Raw genomic sequence first — 15720 nt, 5'->3', positions numbered from 1 at the left:
GTGGGTTTATTAGCATAGGATGCTTGTGAGGGATACAAGTAGTCAGGCAGGGGAGCACAGCTCCGAGAACAAAGAGGGCTATATTTTTATAATCAAGGAAAAAGTGGGGAGGGGAGAAGACCAGCTCCTTCCTCATTTTTGGGTAGAGGTCAAATCTTACATCATTAGTTCCTCCTTTGACCCTATATGGTCTAACCCAGACTGTAATGGCGCTATTTAAATCATATGTATATTAGCGAAAGGGTAGTGACATATACTAAAATATGGTAATTCATCTCAGGTTTCAGCACAATGTCCCCTTTCACCTAGTTTCTTTCCCCTTTCCCCTTTATTCCTGTTTTGGCTTCATGCAGAAATGCTACTCTTCAAGAACCATAACTCCCTGACTTCATGTAACTAGATGTAGACCCCATATCTACTGTCTTTTGTTTTAACTATCAGGATTTGTGGTTTGAATGCACCTGGTATTCCTTCAAGGTAGAGTAAATTTTCTGCTATGTTACTGGATTCTTTTATTTTCTTTTAAACTGGATTGTTTTCTTGAATGGTCATTAGTTTACAACAGTCTCCCAAACTCCCTTAAAATTCTCTCTCTCTTTAATCCCCTAGTGGGATTTATAACCTATTTAATTATCCTACTCTATCTCTATTAAAAAAGTAACTATTAGGAGTAAATGTATTTGTAAGTTTCCTGACACATATGAGGTACTCAATATTTCTGAAATGCAAAAAAGCCAGGATTGGCTTAGTATTAAGAAGGAGGTTGAATCCTAGGGGACTTTGAACTCAAGGGCCCACCTGTAAGGGCTTCTGAACCTCCTCACTGATGTTTGCCTTAAATCATACCTACTTCTCTAGGATCCCTGAAGCTAAAAGAGGACTTTTTGCTTTATGTATTAAATTTCATATGCCTTCCACATAATGTTTGTTAATTGTCTTTCTCCCCTATTTATCCTCTGGCTCCTATAAGGACAGAAGACATTGTAGTTCTGTTCTTTACACTGTTTTATACTCAGCAAAATGCCAGACAGTGTGCAACTAAAGTATTTGTTCAATGAATGAATGATGGGTGCTTTACAATCATTTCTTGTATGAATGAAGGATGTTCTTTCTGGCCTCTCTTGCTTAGGCTCTTTAGTTTTAAGTTCCTCAGATACAAACATAAAATATACTAAGGCAGAAAATTTGTTTGCTTTCTCTTTTCAAAAAAGAAGTGTGAAAGCATCAAGGTTTCCTAAATGTGATGTCATTAACATAGAGTGACATCTGGTGGTTGCCTGTTGGACAATGTGTTTGTGGAAGAAATAGTGAAAAAAGTCTATAGTAGACTCCTAGATATAACAGGATTTAAGAACGATAGTAGAAAATAGGGAACATATTTAAAATCTCCCCCTCGCCCAGAAAAGTTTTTTAAAAATGTTAGTTGTGGGTTTTATTTATTTATTTATTTATTTTTGGCCACACCATGCGGCAGGCGGGATCTTATTTCCCTGACCAGGGATCGAACCCATACCCCCGCCATGGAAGCACAGAGTCGTAACGACTGGACCACCAGGAAAGTCCCTTAGCTGTGGGTTTTCAATCCACTGAAGTTTTAAAAGAATTGGTAGATTCCTTAAAAGAAACAAAAATAACAACAACAAAATTTACGAAAATTACAACACAATGAATCGGTGGCGGGAAAATCAAATTTATTTATACTGGTCTGAAGAAAGATCCTGGGTTGAAATGAGATACAACTTGGGGAAGATAAGACGACTCAAAGGTTTCCGTTTGGCAAAGTCTTCCGGGTTAGAGGAATAATTTATTTACAAGGCGGGATAGTTTTAAAGTCTCTTGGAAATTTGGAGAGAAAAGTGAGTGTCTGTCGAGACCGCAAAACGTTCAGTGAACGGAAATATTTCCCAGGATCTCATTGCCGGGGAAGGAGTGACTGGGAGCGATCCCCGTGGACCGGCCCGATCGCACTCTCGGCCTCAGATTGGTCGAGTCTGAACGGGCTGCCGGAAAAAGCGGAAGCGCGCTCTTTCAAACTCGCCTTCCCAACTTCCAGAGACGCAGACCACTTCCGGCGTAGCCATGGCGGCTAACGCTACCACCAACCCGTCTCAGCTTCTCCCTCTAGGTAACCGTTGTCGTGTTGGGGTGCCGGGGCGGGGAGCTGAAGATTAGGGTCGGGGCCCGAGGGGCAGCGCAGCCCCTGGCTGAGTGTTAGGAAAACGTATATGACCAATTGCTTTCTTCGCGGGTCTCCTCTAGGCGCCAAGTCTCTGCGGCCTCAGGCCGCCCACGTCTCTTCGGCTTGGTGGGGTTTTCTCGAGGCAGGGACTTTTGACTCCCCAGACCAAACCGTCACCGGAAGAGGTTCACGCTTAATGAATAAGTCGTTGGCCTTCTTTGTTGTGAGCTCGCCTTTACAGTAGTGGATAGCAGTTCCGTTCCTCAACCTGGCGTTTAAAATCCCCATCTGTTGCCTATCTGGCCGGTTGTTGAGAGAGGCACCAGGATCTGGACTGCGCCTTAAAAGAGGACTCTGGAAACTAGCTTTTCTTGCCGCTCATTCTTTCAACAGTTATTGCGCCTCTGTGCGCTGGAGACTGTGATTGGGCACTATTCAACAAACTAAAATCACGGCCGTTGCCTTCAGATAGCATACAAACCAGTGCAGGAAACAGGATGCCGGGCAAATAAACATCGTACCAAATAACGCTAAGCCTGCTGAAGAGATGTTCAAGCTGCTGTCAGACTACAGAGGATAGACTTTTGGGGGGTGGGGGAGACGTAGTGACGAGAAGGCATCTCTGGTGAAGACAGGCCTCTCTCTCTTTTTTTTAAAATAATGTTCTATATCTTTCTAAAATTTTTTAAATTAATTAATTAATTAATTTATGGCTGTGTTGGGTCTTCGTTTCTGTGCGAGGGCTTTCTGTAGTTGTGGCAAGCGGGACCACTGTTCATCGCGGTGCGCGGGCCTCTCACTATCGCGGCCTCTCCTGCTGCGGAGCACAGGCTCCAGACGCGCAGGCTCAGTAGTTGTGGTTCACGGGCCTAGTTGCTCCGCGGCATGTGGGGTCTTCCCAGACCAGGGCTCGAACCCGTGTCCTCTGCATTAGCGGGCAGATTCTCAACCACTGCGCCACCAGGGAAGCCCAGGCCTCTCTCTTAATATTTTGTATCTGAAGGGTGATTGAGCTAGTGGATGTGGCCGTGATTGTAAAGTGTCATGGAACAAACTCTTTTTGAATGATCAGTGTATGCCAGGCAGTGTCCATTGGGAATACACTGATGAGTAAAAACAACCACCATCTCTGCTCTCATGGACCTTAGAGTCTGGGGGGTGTGGGTGGGGTTCATATGTCAATAGGATAACCTAAAATAATATTAAGCCACAGCCATGATAAATTGTTACAAAGGAGGGGTAAGTGGAGAACAGGGAAAACTTTCCTGTTAATAGAATGATTAACAGAGACATGTAGTGTAAGATCTAAAGTTTTCGAGTGAATACTTTTCCTGGTTTATATTTCACCATATGCAAGTAATAAGTGCCAATAGGCACTCACATATTTGTTGAAGTAACGAATGGGCATAATAATCTTTTCTCTCTTCTCCCCCCCCCCCTTTTTCTTGTTAAAAACAAATCCATAGAGCTTGTGGACAAGTGTATAGGATCAAGGATTCACATTGTGATGAAGAGTGATAAGGAGATTGTTGGCACACTTCTGGGATTTGATGACTTTGTCAGTATCCTTTTAAAAGTTGGTAGTATGGTTTTTTCTTCGGTATTTTAAAAAAAGAACTTTAGACTACTTACGGATATTTATAATAAAAATTAATTTATTCTCATGGAAATTGTGATAGTGTTTTAAGAGGTGCGTGTACTGAAAGAAGATGAAATTACTAATCACAAACATTTTGAATTTGAGCCATTGTGTTCAATGTTATAATTAAAACTGAACAAAGGCAGAAGCCAGAGTAAATTTAACTTGGTATATTTATTTTCTTAACACCAAATTTCAGATATGGTACTGGAAGATGTCACTGAGTTGTGAGTAGTGTTGAAAATTAAGGAATTGGGCAGGGGAATCTCTTTTTAATTTAAGGCAGTTTTAGTACTGTTGAGTCAGTAAAATGATCTGTTGAGTCAGAGAACACTGCCTATTCTAACTACTCTAAAGATAGAAGTTTTATCTACTGATGTTAGTAAAATTGGATTAGAGGATTATTACCTTTATGTAACTGTCACTAAATTGCTAGGAAATTAGTAGAGACAAAGCTTTAAGGTAAAAGGTACTAAAAACAACCAGGGATCTTAGGGCTTAGGTCAAATAAAGGAACTGATAATAAGAGCATTTAATGCTTTAAATTAAGTATTCTACAACTTATATATAATAGAAAATGTAAATGATGCCTCAGTTATATTAATTATAAAGATCATGACCAGTAGCTCTGCTTTCAGATTTGAATTAATTACAGATTGGTATAATGGATAGGAATCAGTAGTAGATAATAGTAAAAAGAGTGAGGATAGTAAACATTTTAGTTCATATTTGATCTCCTTGGCAAGTTTCAGCTTTTTAGATGAAGATCAGCTCAGTGGATGTGGGTCTTAGGCCAGTCAGTCCACTCTGTTGCCTTTGGGGAAGAATTTACATCACCCAGGGGTGATGTACATCACCCACTTTGTCTCTGAAAAGTGTTGGTACAGTTGCCTGACCTCATGTTCATTTATATAGAATAATTAACCTTTAATCTATCTGTTTAGTGAAATCACACCAGAAGGAAGAAGAATTACTAAATTAGATCAAATTTTGCTAAATGGAAATAACATAACAATGGTAAGACACAGTAAAGCTATTTTTATTTAGATGTTAAGCCATTTTTGTGGGGCAGGGATTACAGAACTAACTTGCTTGACTAAGTGCTCATGGGTCCAGTGGTGCTTAAGATGGGAAATGGGTGCTCTGGTGGTCCGGGCTCTATGGCCAAACTGTTGAAGATGACATTAGGCCTAAGATAGTTTGCTTGTGCTTTTTTTTTTTTTTGCGGTATGCGGGCCTCTCACTGTTGTGGTCTCTCCCGTTGCGGAGCAGAGGCTCCGGACGCGCAGGCTCAGCGGCCATGGCTCACTGGCCCAGCCGCTCCGCTACATGTGGGATCTTCCCAGACCGGGGCACGAACCCATGTCCCCTGCATCGGCAGGCGGACTCTCAACCACTGTGCCACCAGGGAAGCCCTGCTTGTGCTTTTTAATCATTTGTTTTGCTAGGAATCATTGTTGAGACACTAAGTATTAATTGATGATGTTGGAATTGTAAACAGCAGTGACATGGAGAAAATGGAAATATGGGGGAGGGGCAAAGAGGCGTGACTCCGATCAATGAGGAGCTCTCAGTAGGGGTTTTTAGATTATGTAGTTCTAAACTAAATATTAAACTTTTTCCTCCTTTGCAGCTGGTTCCTGGAGGAGAAGGACCTGAAGTATGAATGGATTTCCTTGACTTATGCTAGATTCTGTTTTGTCTTATAATGACAACAAAATAGAATTTTTATTTTAACCTTTTAATGTTTGTATTCTCTGAAGCCAAGTTTTCCGTTAAAGGGAAATGCTTTGAAGATGCATTGTAAATGCCTGTTTTTGTACGTTAATCATGATTATGTTGGAAAAAGAAGAACAGTTTGTTCTTTGAAAACAAAAATAAAGGTGTTTTTGTTAACTGTCATTTTATTTATTATACTGCAATAGCCAGTGGTTGTAGTTACTTTGTCACTTGCTTTCCTGTCATTTTATGATTATTTGCTTCCTCATTTAGGTGACCATTTGATTCTCAAACAAAAATTGTTCCAGACAAAATGATGAGCTTTGATTTTGAACAGGTGCATTAAAAAAACCTGAAATGATTGCTTACAAAATTCAGTTCAAACTCTGATGCTTTGAAATGAGGATTTTTCTACTGAACTCAAGTTCCATTAACTCCTATTAAAAACAAAGAAGCAAAATACACAGGTAATATATGCACATTGTAGAAGTGCAGATAAAGTAAAAAGGAAAATATTAAACACTTTGCTGTATATTCTCTTAGACTTTCTTAATATACTCTCAGTACACACTTTATTTTTACAAAAACTTACTCTTCCTGAATGTACTGTTTTGTAGCCTCCAGATAAGACTTTTTTTTGAATTTAAATGGGGAGAATCTTTCCGTGTCAAATATTTTGGCAGCATTAATGTGTGCATAATATTTTATTAAATGGGTTTACCATAACTTATTTAGCCTATTCTTTATTACTGGCCACAGTAGTCTAACTAAATCTTTATACATTTTTATTTTTCTTAGAATAAATTCAAAAATATGTAAGGTCAAAGGATAGATATTGTCGTGTTGCCAACAAAAAGTTTGTGCCAACCTACATATAGTTGTAGTTTTTCATAGTACCCTTCACACACCTAACAACACTGGCTATGTTCTATTTTCTCCTCTCTTTGCCATTGTGATAGGCAAAACCTGGTATGTTTAAATTTTTAAAAAGTAATTTTGAACTGATTTGTATTTTGTGAATTACTTATATGAGGGTTTTGCCATTGAGATGCTGTTCTTTTTCTTACTAATCTGTAAGAATTCTTAATACGTTACTCTTAATCGTGCATTTTGCAATAACTTCCCCAGTTTGTAGTTTGCCTGTTGGTACTTTTGTTTGTTTGTTTGTTTGTTTTTATTTTTGGCTGTGTTGGTTTTTCATTGCTGCACACGGGCTTTCTCTAGTTGGGGCAAGCTGGGGCTACTCTTGGTTGTGGTGCACAGGCTTCTCATTGCAGTGGCTTGTTGCGGAGCACGGGCTCTAGGCACGCAGGCTTCAGTAGTTGTCGCGCGGGCTCAGTAGCTGTGGCTCGTGAGCTCTAGAGCACAGGCTCAGTAGTTGTGGTGCAGGGGCTTAGTTGCTCCGCTGCATGTGGGATCTTCCTGGACCAGGGCTCGAACCCGTGTCACCTGCACTGGCAATGCTGTGTTCTCAAACAAGTGGGAGAGAGTTCCGGTGCTTTTTTGCCGCATAGCTTACACACTTTCCTTTTTCAGGAAGGTGAGACTAAGCCAGAAGACTGTATACCAGATGTCCCAGGCAATGAACATGCCAGGGAATTTCTGGCCCATGCACCAACCAAAGGACTTTGGATGCCACTGGGGAAAGAAGTCAAAGTCATGCAGTGTGAGTGTGGAAGGGTTTCAAGTAACACCCTCAATACGTGCAAGTTATAGACCACCATTTACAAAAAAGTTCACTTACTTAATTTGTTCCCACCACTGCGCTGTTAAAGTCAGGGTACGATCTCTATTCTATAGATGAGGAAGCCGCCTAACATATGTTATTAAGTGGTACAAGGTGAGGCAGAGCGGTGCTTTGACTCCAGGGCTTCTGGCTGCAAGGGCAATGGTCTTCCACAGGGCTGTAGCTGCCTGCAGAGTTTATGCTTCAGTATTATGCCTGTAATGGAAAGGATATTCCATGTTAAGGTTTTATCCAGGTGACCTGAGAGGAGCTCTGGGCCACAGAGGGTGGGTCTGGAACAGGTAGAGCTCTGTGTGCACACCCTCCACCGCATCAGAGCAGCAGCACCTTCATCCAGCGTAAGATGGTGTTTGAAGAAGGGGTACTGCTGCCTTTAAAGACGTTGTTTGTACAAAGATTCTTCACGCACACAATTAAAATAGTGTTTCCCAGCCCCTTTCCTTCATTCTCCTCACCTCCAAGGGACCACCTCAACCTCTTTTTTTTTTTTTTTTTTCAACCTCTTTTAAGAAGGTTATTTTGAAGTTTAGCTCTGGACTAAACATACCAAAGGCAAAAAATTTGCTCATAAACTCACCTTGCTTTTAAAAATCCCTTCCAAATCACCGGGCATCAATCAAAGTCATAATAACCAAGAGTTAAGATGTGACATTACCCCACCTTTAAGTAGAAGTGGTAGGCTTAAATATTTCTTGAGTCTAATGGTTTTAGGACTAAGACTGGAACTTATTTAAACTTCCCTAGGGCTCTTATGCATCCCATTCTTCACTTACCTGCTTGCTTCATTCTTTGCACCCCAGAGGTAATCATCTCCCAAAGCTCTCCTTTGGGCCCTCCCTCCCTCCCCACTCCTGTCAGCTGTGCCCCCGCCAGTCATAGGATGGTCCAAACTCAAGCTTCAACCAGGTGTGGGGAGGCTGCTAGTCCAGTCCCTCAATCTCACCGTTTTATGCCCCTCCCACCATAACCCACACAGCAAAGCAAAACAACTTTTCCCAACTTCTGACTCCAGCCTTCTTTTAAAGATTCAATTCTGTTAGTCCTCTCACATATCTTTTACTCCCATGTGAATCAAAACCCTCACCACTTTGTTTTGTTGAATGAAACTGGTTTTCAGCCATATAGGCACTCTTCACTCTAATTTCTCCTATAAAATACTGCTGGTTGAAATTCCTACGGCACATTTGTCTCATTTCTCTACTCAATCTGGATTAGCCCCTTGCCTACAGGATAATAATCTACAAGTGAAGAGAAACACTACTACTTTACCCCATTATCCTATTTCCCAATTCCTCTGCCAGTCTTCCCTTCTCTGGCAGGATGGTCTCGAGAGGAACCCTGCTCTGACTGCCCATTTGAGCTCACGCTACTGTCTCCATTCCCACTCCAAACTTGCTCCTCTTTTGTCTCCAAACCACAGAAACTAAAACTGTCGAAATTCTCTGCCTCCACATAGACTGCCCATTCTCATCAATCCAGCTAGACTGATGTCCTCCTGACGATCTCAGCCCAACTCTCCTTACCGCCACCATCCAGCTCTTTATAATCTAATAGAGCACTTTGTTTCACATTACATTGCAATTTCCTAGAATGCAGGAATTCTAACGTGGGATTCTTTTTGCAAATCCTATGAATATGGGCACCTACAGCTTAAGGGAAAACATACTTTAAAAATGGAGAAATACTATTGATTCACAGTTGCCTTTGCATCCAGGACCCAGTATGGAACCACCGCAGACAACCAAATAAGATGAACCCCCTAGTCACTTACATTCCAGTGGTTTGTGAGGCTCTCCTGGACTCCAGTCCCTCTGGCTTGGGCATAGTATGTTTTCTTCGGAGGGTGACACCAGTGCTTTCATAGCCATCCTGTCGTTTCAGCTGGTAAACCACAGGGACTATGTGCTCATATTCACCACCAGCTTGTAATAACCTGTACTTATTTCTGGTGGGCCAAACCATAAGTTGGGGAGGGACAGAGCACTCAGGTGGCATCCTGATTATCCTTCCAGCCTTCAGATAAGACCTTCCTTTGGAAGATGTCAGAGGGCCCTGTGGACTCACTTCTTCAAGGAGGCATTCTACCTCATGCATTACATCTTCAGCTTCCAACTCAGAGTCTTCCGAATCCTCAGGAAGCACGATGGTCAAGGCAGGGCTTTTCTGCAGCAAATAGGCTGTCTTAACATTTGAGACGCTGCTCAGGTCTTTCAGCTTCCTGCCTTTCACAGTCTTTCTAGTCTCCGCACACCTTTTCAAGTTCTCTTTATGCACCTCCCCAATCTCATCATTCACCATCACTTCATCTTTGTCTGCACTTAGTTTCCTATTTGTGACTGGCTTTCTCCATGACCCCTTGGTTTTGCAGTCTGGTGAGGTCCCTTCATCTCTGCAGGGCATTTGCTGGGGGGATTTCTCTACCTGTGCTTCATACCAACTCATGTCGCACTGGATGCCCTCTTCTACTTTGGTAAACTGGGCCGACCAGGTAGGGGAGGGAATGTGCCCCTCATAGTTACTGTTCTCTTCCTCACCTTCATCTTCATCTTCATCCTGGTTCCTACTCTCCAGCTGCTCTGCTCCCTTTCTCATTTCCCACTGGATGCCATCAACCTACTCTGTACAGGGTGGAAGGAGGGGAGAAATAATGACACTCCTCATAGAGGCTATGAGAGTCACCTCCAGAGGGCATTTGCTGGGGGTATTCCTCGAGCTGTATGCCCTCACCTACTTCATTTGGCAGGGGGACAGGGGAAATTACAGGGGAATAAAAATACTCCTTGTAACTATCAGAATCATCATCATCATCAGTTTCAAAGAGGTCCCTGTACTTCCACCGTGGTCCTTCACTGCTCTCTGATGATGGCTCAGGCTGTGCATCATAGCACTGACCCATGGCACCCTGAGTGGCCTCATCTACTTTGTTGACCTGAGCCAACCAGGTCGGGGAGGCAATACCTCCCTCAGGATAGCTAATGTTCTCTACCTCTTCCTTTTCACCCACATTCTCAGGGCAGAATGTATTCACAGGGATACTGGTCACCCTTACTATGTCATGGCTGTTGCCTTCTGAGTTAACATCTGGCTTTTCATTCAAGTTTTCAGCCTGTTGAGGTTCAGTTTCTGTTTGGGTGTCTCTTGTTTTTGTTTCTTCCCAGTAGCCACCATATTGTTGGAATTGTGCCATGTTATAAAACATAGGAACCATGGGTCTTTGGTTGAGAGTAGTGGGCAATGGGGACTGAAGGACGAGGAAGCTAGGATACTCACTGAGCACCACAGGATATGGAAAATACAGACTGCATTTGTGAAACCTAGAAAGAGAATGGAATAGTTAGCTATTTTGTCTCCTGCAGCTGGTCACAACATTCAGCCAGTACACACCACACCTGTACAGCCACAACTGTTCAAATCCACCACAGGACTACCACTTAGTCTTATGTTACCAAAGCCAAGGTCTTAAAGTCCTCCCAAGTCCTTACATGAATAACTACTAACAACTTTCTTAACCCATCTCCCACACATCTCACAGGCCTGTAATGCATTTTGCTTCCAGAACAATCTTTCTGAACAATCTGTGATCCTCACTTCAGTTACAGTATTTGAATGGCTTATCATTGCCTGTCAGGATAACGAGGAACAATGACCACATTTCTTAGGATGGCGTAAAGCACCTCATCATCTAGTTTCTCAGGGTATCATCTCATTAAGATGTAGGTGGTCCAATAAGGACCTTGCCATAGATGGGTTCTTCCACATAAGGCAACTCCTCTTTTCCTACCTTCCCTGCTACCAAACTGCTACCAAAGCCTAATCATTTTACAAAGGGAATCCTGCCAACACATGGACCTTGAGGCATTTTGCTAAGAAAAATCAGTTGGACAGAAAAAGGCAAATGCTATATGATCACTTATGTAAATATATGGAAAAAGTGGAATCACAGAAGTAGAATGGTGGTTGACAGGCCCGGGGTGTCGGGGAACGGGGAGACGTTGGCCAATGGCAAAAACTCCTCTAATTCAGCTTATTATTCAGAAGACAACACAGGCAAAGAGAAGTTAAATATTTACTAAAATCAGCCCATTTTTAAGAACATAATTCAGGGAATTCTGTGGTGGTCCAGTGGTTAGGACTCTGCACTTTCACTGTCGAGGGCGTGGGTTTGATCCCTGGTTGCAGAACTAAGATCCCACAAGCCTCAGGACGTGGCCAAAAACAAAAACAAAAAAACACAACCCCCCCCCCCGTCCCCATAATTCAGCCCTCTCTTTCAATTCTACAGCACTGTGTACTCCATGTCTTAAATATTTAAAAGGTGGTAGACATTCTGGATATGTAAAATGCTTGGAAGTCACTTACTCCCAAAACAGTAAAAAAGCTAATATGTCACAAACTCTTCTCAGATCATTCACAGCAATGGGTGTACAGGGAAGACTGCTACCCCCAGTATTGGAGAGGCGTGAACAGACAATCACAACATACAGGAACACAAACCCTGTAGGGATCTCATCCCCATCTAGCCCACCGGAAGTGGCTTCACTCCTGGAATTCCAGGTTTCACAAGAAAATATATCCTATAAATTTCTTTTCACTAAAATCTGAGTCATGTTGCAATTAAGAAAAACCGAGTACAAATCTTATTCCTACTTCCAGCACTTACTCCTTTAATTCTCCTAAACCACAACTCTAAAGGACAAATAAAATATTGTAAACCTTAAGGGTGTAGAAAAACCAGGGGTATATAGCAGCTCAGCCTGTGAATTCCAAGAATGTTTAAGATACAATATGGGGACTTCCCTGGTGGTGCAGTGGATAAGAATCCACCTGCAAATGCAGGGGACACGGGTTCGAGCCCTCCGGGAAGATCCCACATGCCGCGGAGCAACTAAGCCCGTGCACCACAACTACTGAGCCTGCGCTCTAGAGCCCGAGAGCCACTACTACTGAGCCCGTGCACCAGAGCTACTGAAGCAGGGTGTGGAGGTCGCGGGAACAGACTGGCCTGTGGGGAGGGGGGTGGTAGGAGACGCGGAGCCGGGGGCCTGGACTCCCGGACTGAGGAGGGGTTCGGCCCGGGTGGAGGCTGGGGGGCAGGCTGGAGAGGCTGTGGACAAGGGCGGTGCAGCCGAGGCCTAGGCCGCGTCTCCCAGTGCAGCCGCGGGGCGTGGCCCCTGGCATTTGGCGCCCGGCACTAGGTACCCCGCGCCTCCAAGGCCTCATCTCCCCACGGTGCTCCTGCCTGGGGAGCCAGACTTGCTCAGCACGATGCGGGCCCGGGCTTCTGGGCGCTGCTCCCCTGGTTGAAACGCACGCAGGGCAGCCTCCGCGTGTCCCCATCTCAGGCGAGCGGGAAGAGAAGGTAAGGGACCTCCACCCAGGCTCCCAGTTCTGATGGGGGACAAGGACGACTTCCTTCCTTTACAGCACTTTACAGGGCAGAGTGCGGCTGTCCTTTCCTAACTACAAACACCTGCTTTTCAGCCTGGGACATGAACTCTTCAGGAAACAAGGACAATTTTGAGGGCAGTAACTCCAGACCTTTCTTTTATGTGCACCCCGTGGCCCAGCAGCTTCACCTGAGTCCCTGGTACCAGAATCCTGTCTATAATCCGTTCTCCATTCCTGGAGCAGGTAAGGAATCTGAATCCCCAAAGAGGTTCAGTGGGATTAGGGACCCTCCCTGTGAGCCAAAGCCTGAAGGTTTCTAACACCTGCGTCCATTACCGCCCTTTCCTCACCCTGTGCTCACACCAGAGAGACTGTAGCAGCGCATGGGGCAGTGTTTGTTGTTCAGGTTAATAGGAAACATTCGAATTCTAGCTATATGCCAGTTACTCTGCTAAATGCTAGAAATAGGTTCTCTCATTGACCTTAACAGCCCATGAGCTAGGTACTGTTGCTATCCTTGCTTCCCAGCTGAGGGAGCTGAGGTTCCCAGTCAGTGACTGGCCCAGGGTCACAGAGTAATCCAACCAAAGTCCCCTCGTGTGTGAGGCCAGAGGTGCCTTAGTGCTCCTAGTCCCTGTAATTTTTAGACATGGCCTAAAAGATTCTAAAAGCTATTATGGTGATATCAGAAAAGTATGTTGGAGGAAGATGACAAGCAAGACTTGAAAATGTTTGGAAGGTAGACATCTAGCGTTTCATTCAGTACATGGGGGAGGGGGCTTTAGGCAGGCAGGAGGATCCATGGGGTGATTTTCCCATCTCACCTCTCCAAGTAGGAAAGATAATGTTAAACTTGCTCCTCTGAGTATCCTGCTGGAGATAAAGCATGTTGTAAATATTATGCAACTTTTCCAGGTAGAAAACTAGGTGTGATAAGGAGAGCTTCTGAATTCACCACTGTTGCCAGCTGAATAGTAGTCTCAGTCTGAGCAACAGGGACCTGTGCCAGCGTATGGCCTGTGACCTACAATTCTTCACTGTGTCTCTACCTGCCAGATGTTGGACTAGCACCTCCACATGAGCCAGCTCCTTCAAGAAATCTTACCGTTTATAAACCCTTGGCTCTGTTTCTCTGCAGATTCCCTAATTAGTACAGATGTTGAAATGCTGTCTTGAAATGGTGCAGAGACAGGAATTGTGTGAGGAAGAGTACAGCATACAGAGGGGGGGAGGTTTCTGAGAGGAAGAAATTCATATTGTATCTTTTTATTTTTAAAGATTTTAAATTTTATTTATTTCTGGCTGCGTTGGGTCTTCGTTGCTGTGCGCGTGGGCTTTCTCTAGTTGCGGTGAGCAGGGGCTACTCTTCGCTGTGGTGCGCAGGCTTCTCATTGTGGTGGCTTCTCTTGTTGTGGAGCACAGGCTCTAGGCATGCGGGCTTCAGTAGTTGTGGCTCACGGACTCTAGAGCGCAGACTCAATCGTTGTGGCACACGGGCTTAGTTGCTCTGCGGCATGTGGGATCTTCCTGGACCAGGGCTTTGCATTGGCGGGTGGATTCTTAACCACTGCGCCCCCAGGGAAGTCCCCCAAATATATTATTGATAAGCGTTGAAAACAGTGATGCCCATTAAAAAAATAAATGGATAAAGGTCTCACCTCTTTGACTAAGGACATATAGATTCTGATAAGGAAGAGTGCATTTTATTGTACTGGGTCAGTTTCAAGATTGAGTTTTTCCTTTTGTAAAGATAAAAATTATACCCATTAAGAAAAAATAATCCATACCTAAATACTGAGTCAGTGAAATATAGAAAGCAAGGATTAATGGTGATTAGGTGACCAGCCTGGTCCTGGTGCCGTGTGCTTCCCACTCACTGACATCTCTAAGTGGTGAAGCTGGCGGTTGATCTCAGGTCAGCCTGATACCCAAATCTGCTGCTGTCTGTCTGCTCCAGTCACAGGAATGTGAGGTCATTTGGCATTAGCCTGGAACAGAGAATGGCTGGTAAATACTGCGTCTACTTTATTCAAGGTTGTCCCTGACTGAATCTTAGGCTGTTAAAACTTTTCGTTCCTGAACCTAAGAAAAATCATGCGTGACATCAGCTGGCCGCTGGAGGGCACTGTGGAACAGGCTAAGAGTTGCTGAAGCCAAGGGTATTTCGTTTTCCCCAGATCCTGCATTCCAAATCAGGTTCTGGTTTTCTACTCTGCTGTACTTACGTTGGGATCACACCACAAGGGCAGGTAGAGGGTTGAGTCCATACTATTTTACACTTATTTTTGAAAAGGAGGAATCTTTTCCTTCATATTTTCTACATGAGGTGCTGTAAAAAACTGTCTCTAAGTATATAACGTTGTGGATGAAAACATGGGCTCTAGAATCAGATTCACCTTGACTCTAGTCCCAATCAATCATTTATTAGTTGTGTGAGTTTAGGCGGCTACTTAATGTCTCTGGTTCCAACCCCTCATTTGTAAATTGGGAAAAATAACTACCTCTCAGGGTTGTAAAAACTAAGATAATACATGTAGAGCATCCAGTATAGCTTTCAGTCATATAGTAAGTGCTCAATAAATGGCAGTAGTCATTACTACTATTTTTAAGAGACCCTGGATCAACTTATTTTTATGGTTTTCCTGTCACAGCAATTCCATTTCAACAATTCAAGCTGTCACACAGTCCACAACATTTCCCCCAAGAATTGAGCCCTTTGTCCTCTTTGAATCTTCTACCACAAAGCTCAGTGCCTGGGCACAAGGGTTCATGTGATTCGTTGAACTAAGTGGTGTCAGTAAAGCTATCTTTTAAGACGAGCCCGAGAAAGTGGGCTTTATTACTTGGAAAATGGCTGAACTTGCAGAGCAGTTAGCTTTAAGGTTAGCAGAGGGAGTAAAATAAAGAGACAGGGAGATTTAAAAATATTCATGTTTATCATGAATAATGCAGTCATTTACTCAGCACCTACTTTGTGTCTGCCCTCCGGAAGCTCACTGCCTGGCCGGGAGACACATCTCCCTAACTGTGATACAGTGTGATGAGTAG

General features: G+C 43.6%; 2 protein-coding genes across 4 annotated transcripts in view; both read left to right on the top strand.

The window, feature by feature from the left end:
* The first annotated feature begins 397 nt into the window (after nucleotides 1-397).
* LSM5 (LSM5 homolog, U6 small nuclear RNA and mRNA degradation associated) lies at nucleotides 398-5765 on the top strand. The gene is made up of 6 exons (XM_079931078.1): nucleotides 398-477; nucleotides 1909-2125; nucleotides 3646-3741; nucleotides 4018-4045; nucleotides 4763-4835; nucleotides 5452-5765. The coding sequence occupies exons 2-6, from the start codon at nucleotides 2080-2082 to the stop codon at nucleotides 5482-5484; spliced, it is 276 nt and encodes a 91-aa protein (XP_079787204.1). The 5' UTR covers nucleotides 398-477; nucleotides 1909-2079; the 3' UTR covers nucleotides 5485-5765.
* The window catches only part of PDE1C (phosphodiesterase 1C), a 586532-nt gene continuing 574533 nt past the window's right edge, over nucleotides 3722-15720 (top strand). For 2 of the 3 annotated variants that reach the window (XM_079931071.1, XM_079931074.1), the window contains exons 1-6: nucleotides 3722-3741; nucleotides 4018-4045; nucleotides 4763-4835; nucleotides 5811-6004; nucleotides 7074-7203; nucleotides 12766-12915. In XM_079931071.1, the coding sequence (XP_079787197.1) occupies nucleotides 7170-7203; nucleotides 12766-12915 (184 nt within the window). In that variant the 5' untranslated portion in view covers nucleotides 3722-3741; nucleotides 4018-4045; nucleotides 4763-4835; nucleotides 5811-6004; nucleotides 7074-7169. The remainder of the gene's footprint in view (nucleotides 3742-4017; nucleotides 4046-4762; nucleotides 4836-5810; nucleotides 6005-7073; nucleotides 7204-12765; nucleotides 12916-15720) is intronic. The other variant, XM_079931073.1, reaches the window with a different exon arrangement.

The sequence above is a fragment of the Stenella coeruleoalba genome (assembly GCF_951394435.1).
Source record: "Stenella coeruleoalba genome assembly, chromosome: 9".
Taxonomy (NCBI): domain Eukaryota; kingdom Metazoa; phylum Chordata; class Mammalia; order Artiodactyla; family Delphinidae; genus Stenella; species Stenella coeruleoalba.
Note: the sequence above shows the minus strand (reverse complement) of the source record. Positions and strands in the feature narration are given on the sequence as shown.

Excerpts from the sequence above, each read along its gene's own strand:
- LSM5 (XM_079931078.1), top strand. The coding sequence starts at position 2,080 with ATGGCGGCTAACGCTACCACCAACCCGTCTCAGCTTCTCCCTCTAG. Across the intron at positions 2,126-3,645 it reads GTCTCAGCTTCTCCCTCTAG|AGCTTGTGGACAAGTGTATA; the intron begins GTAACCGTTGTC and ends ACAAATCCATAG. Across the intron at positions 4,836-5,451 it reads ATGGAAATAACATAACAATG|CTGGTTCCTGGAGGAGAAGG; the intron begins GTAAGACACAGT and ends CCTCCTTTGCAG.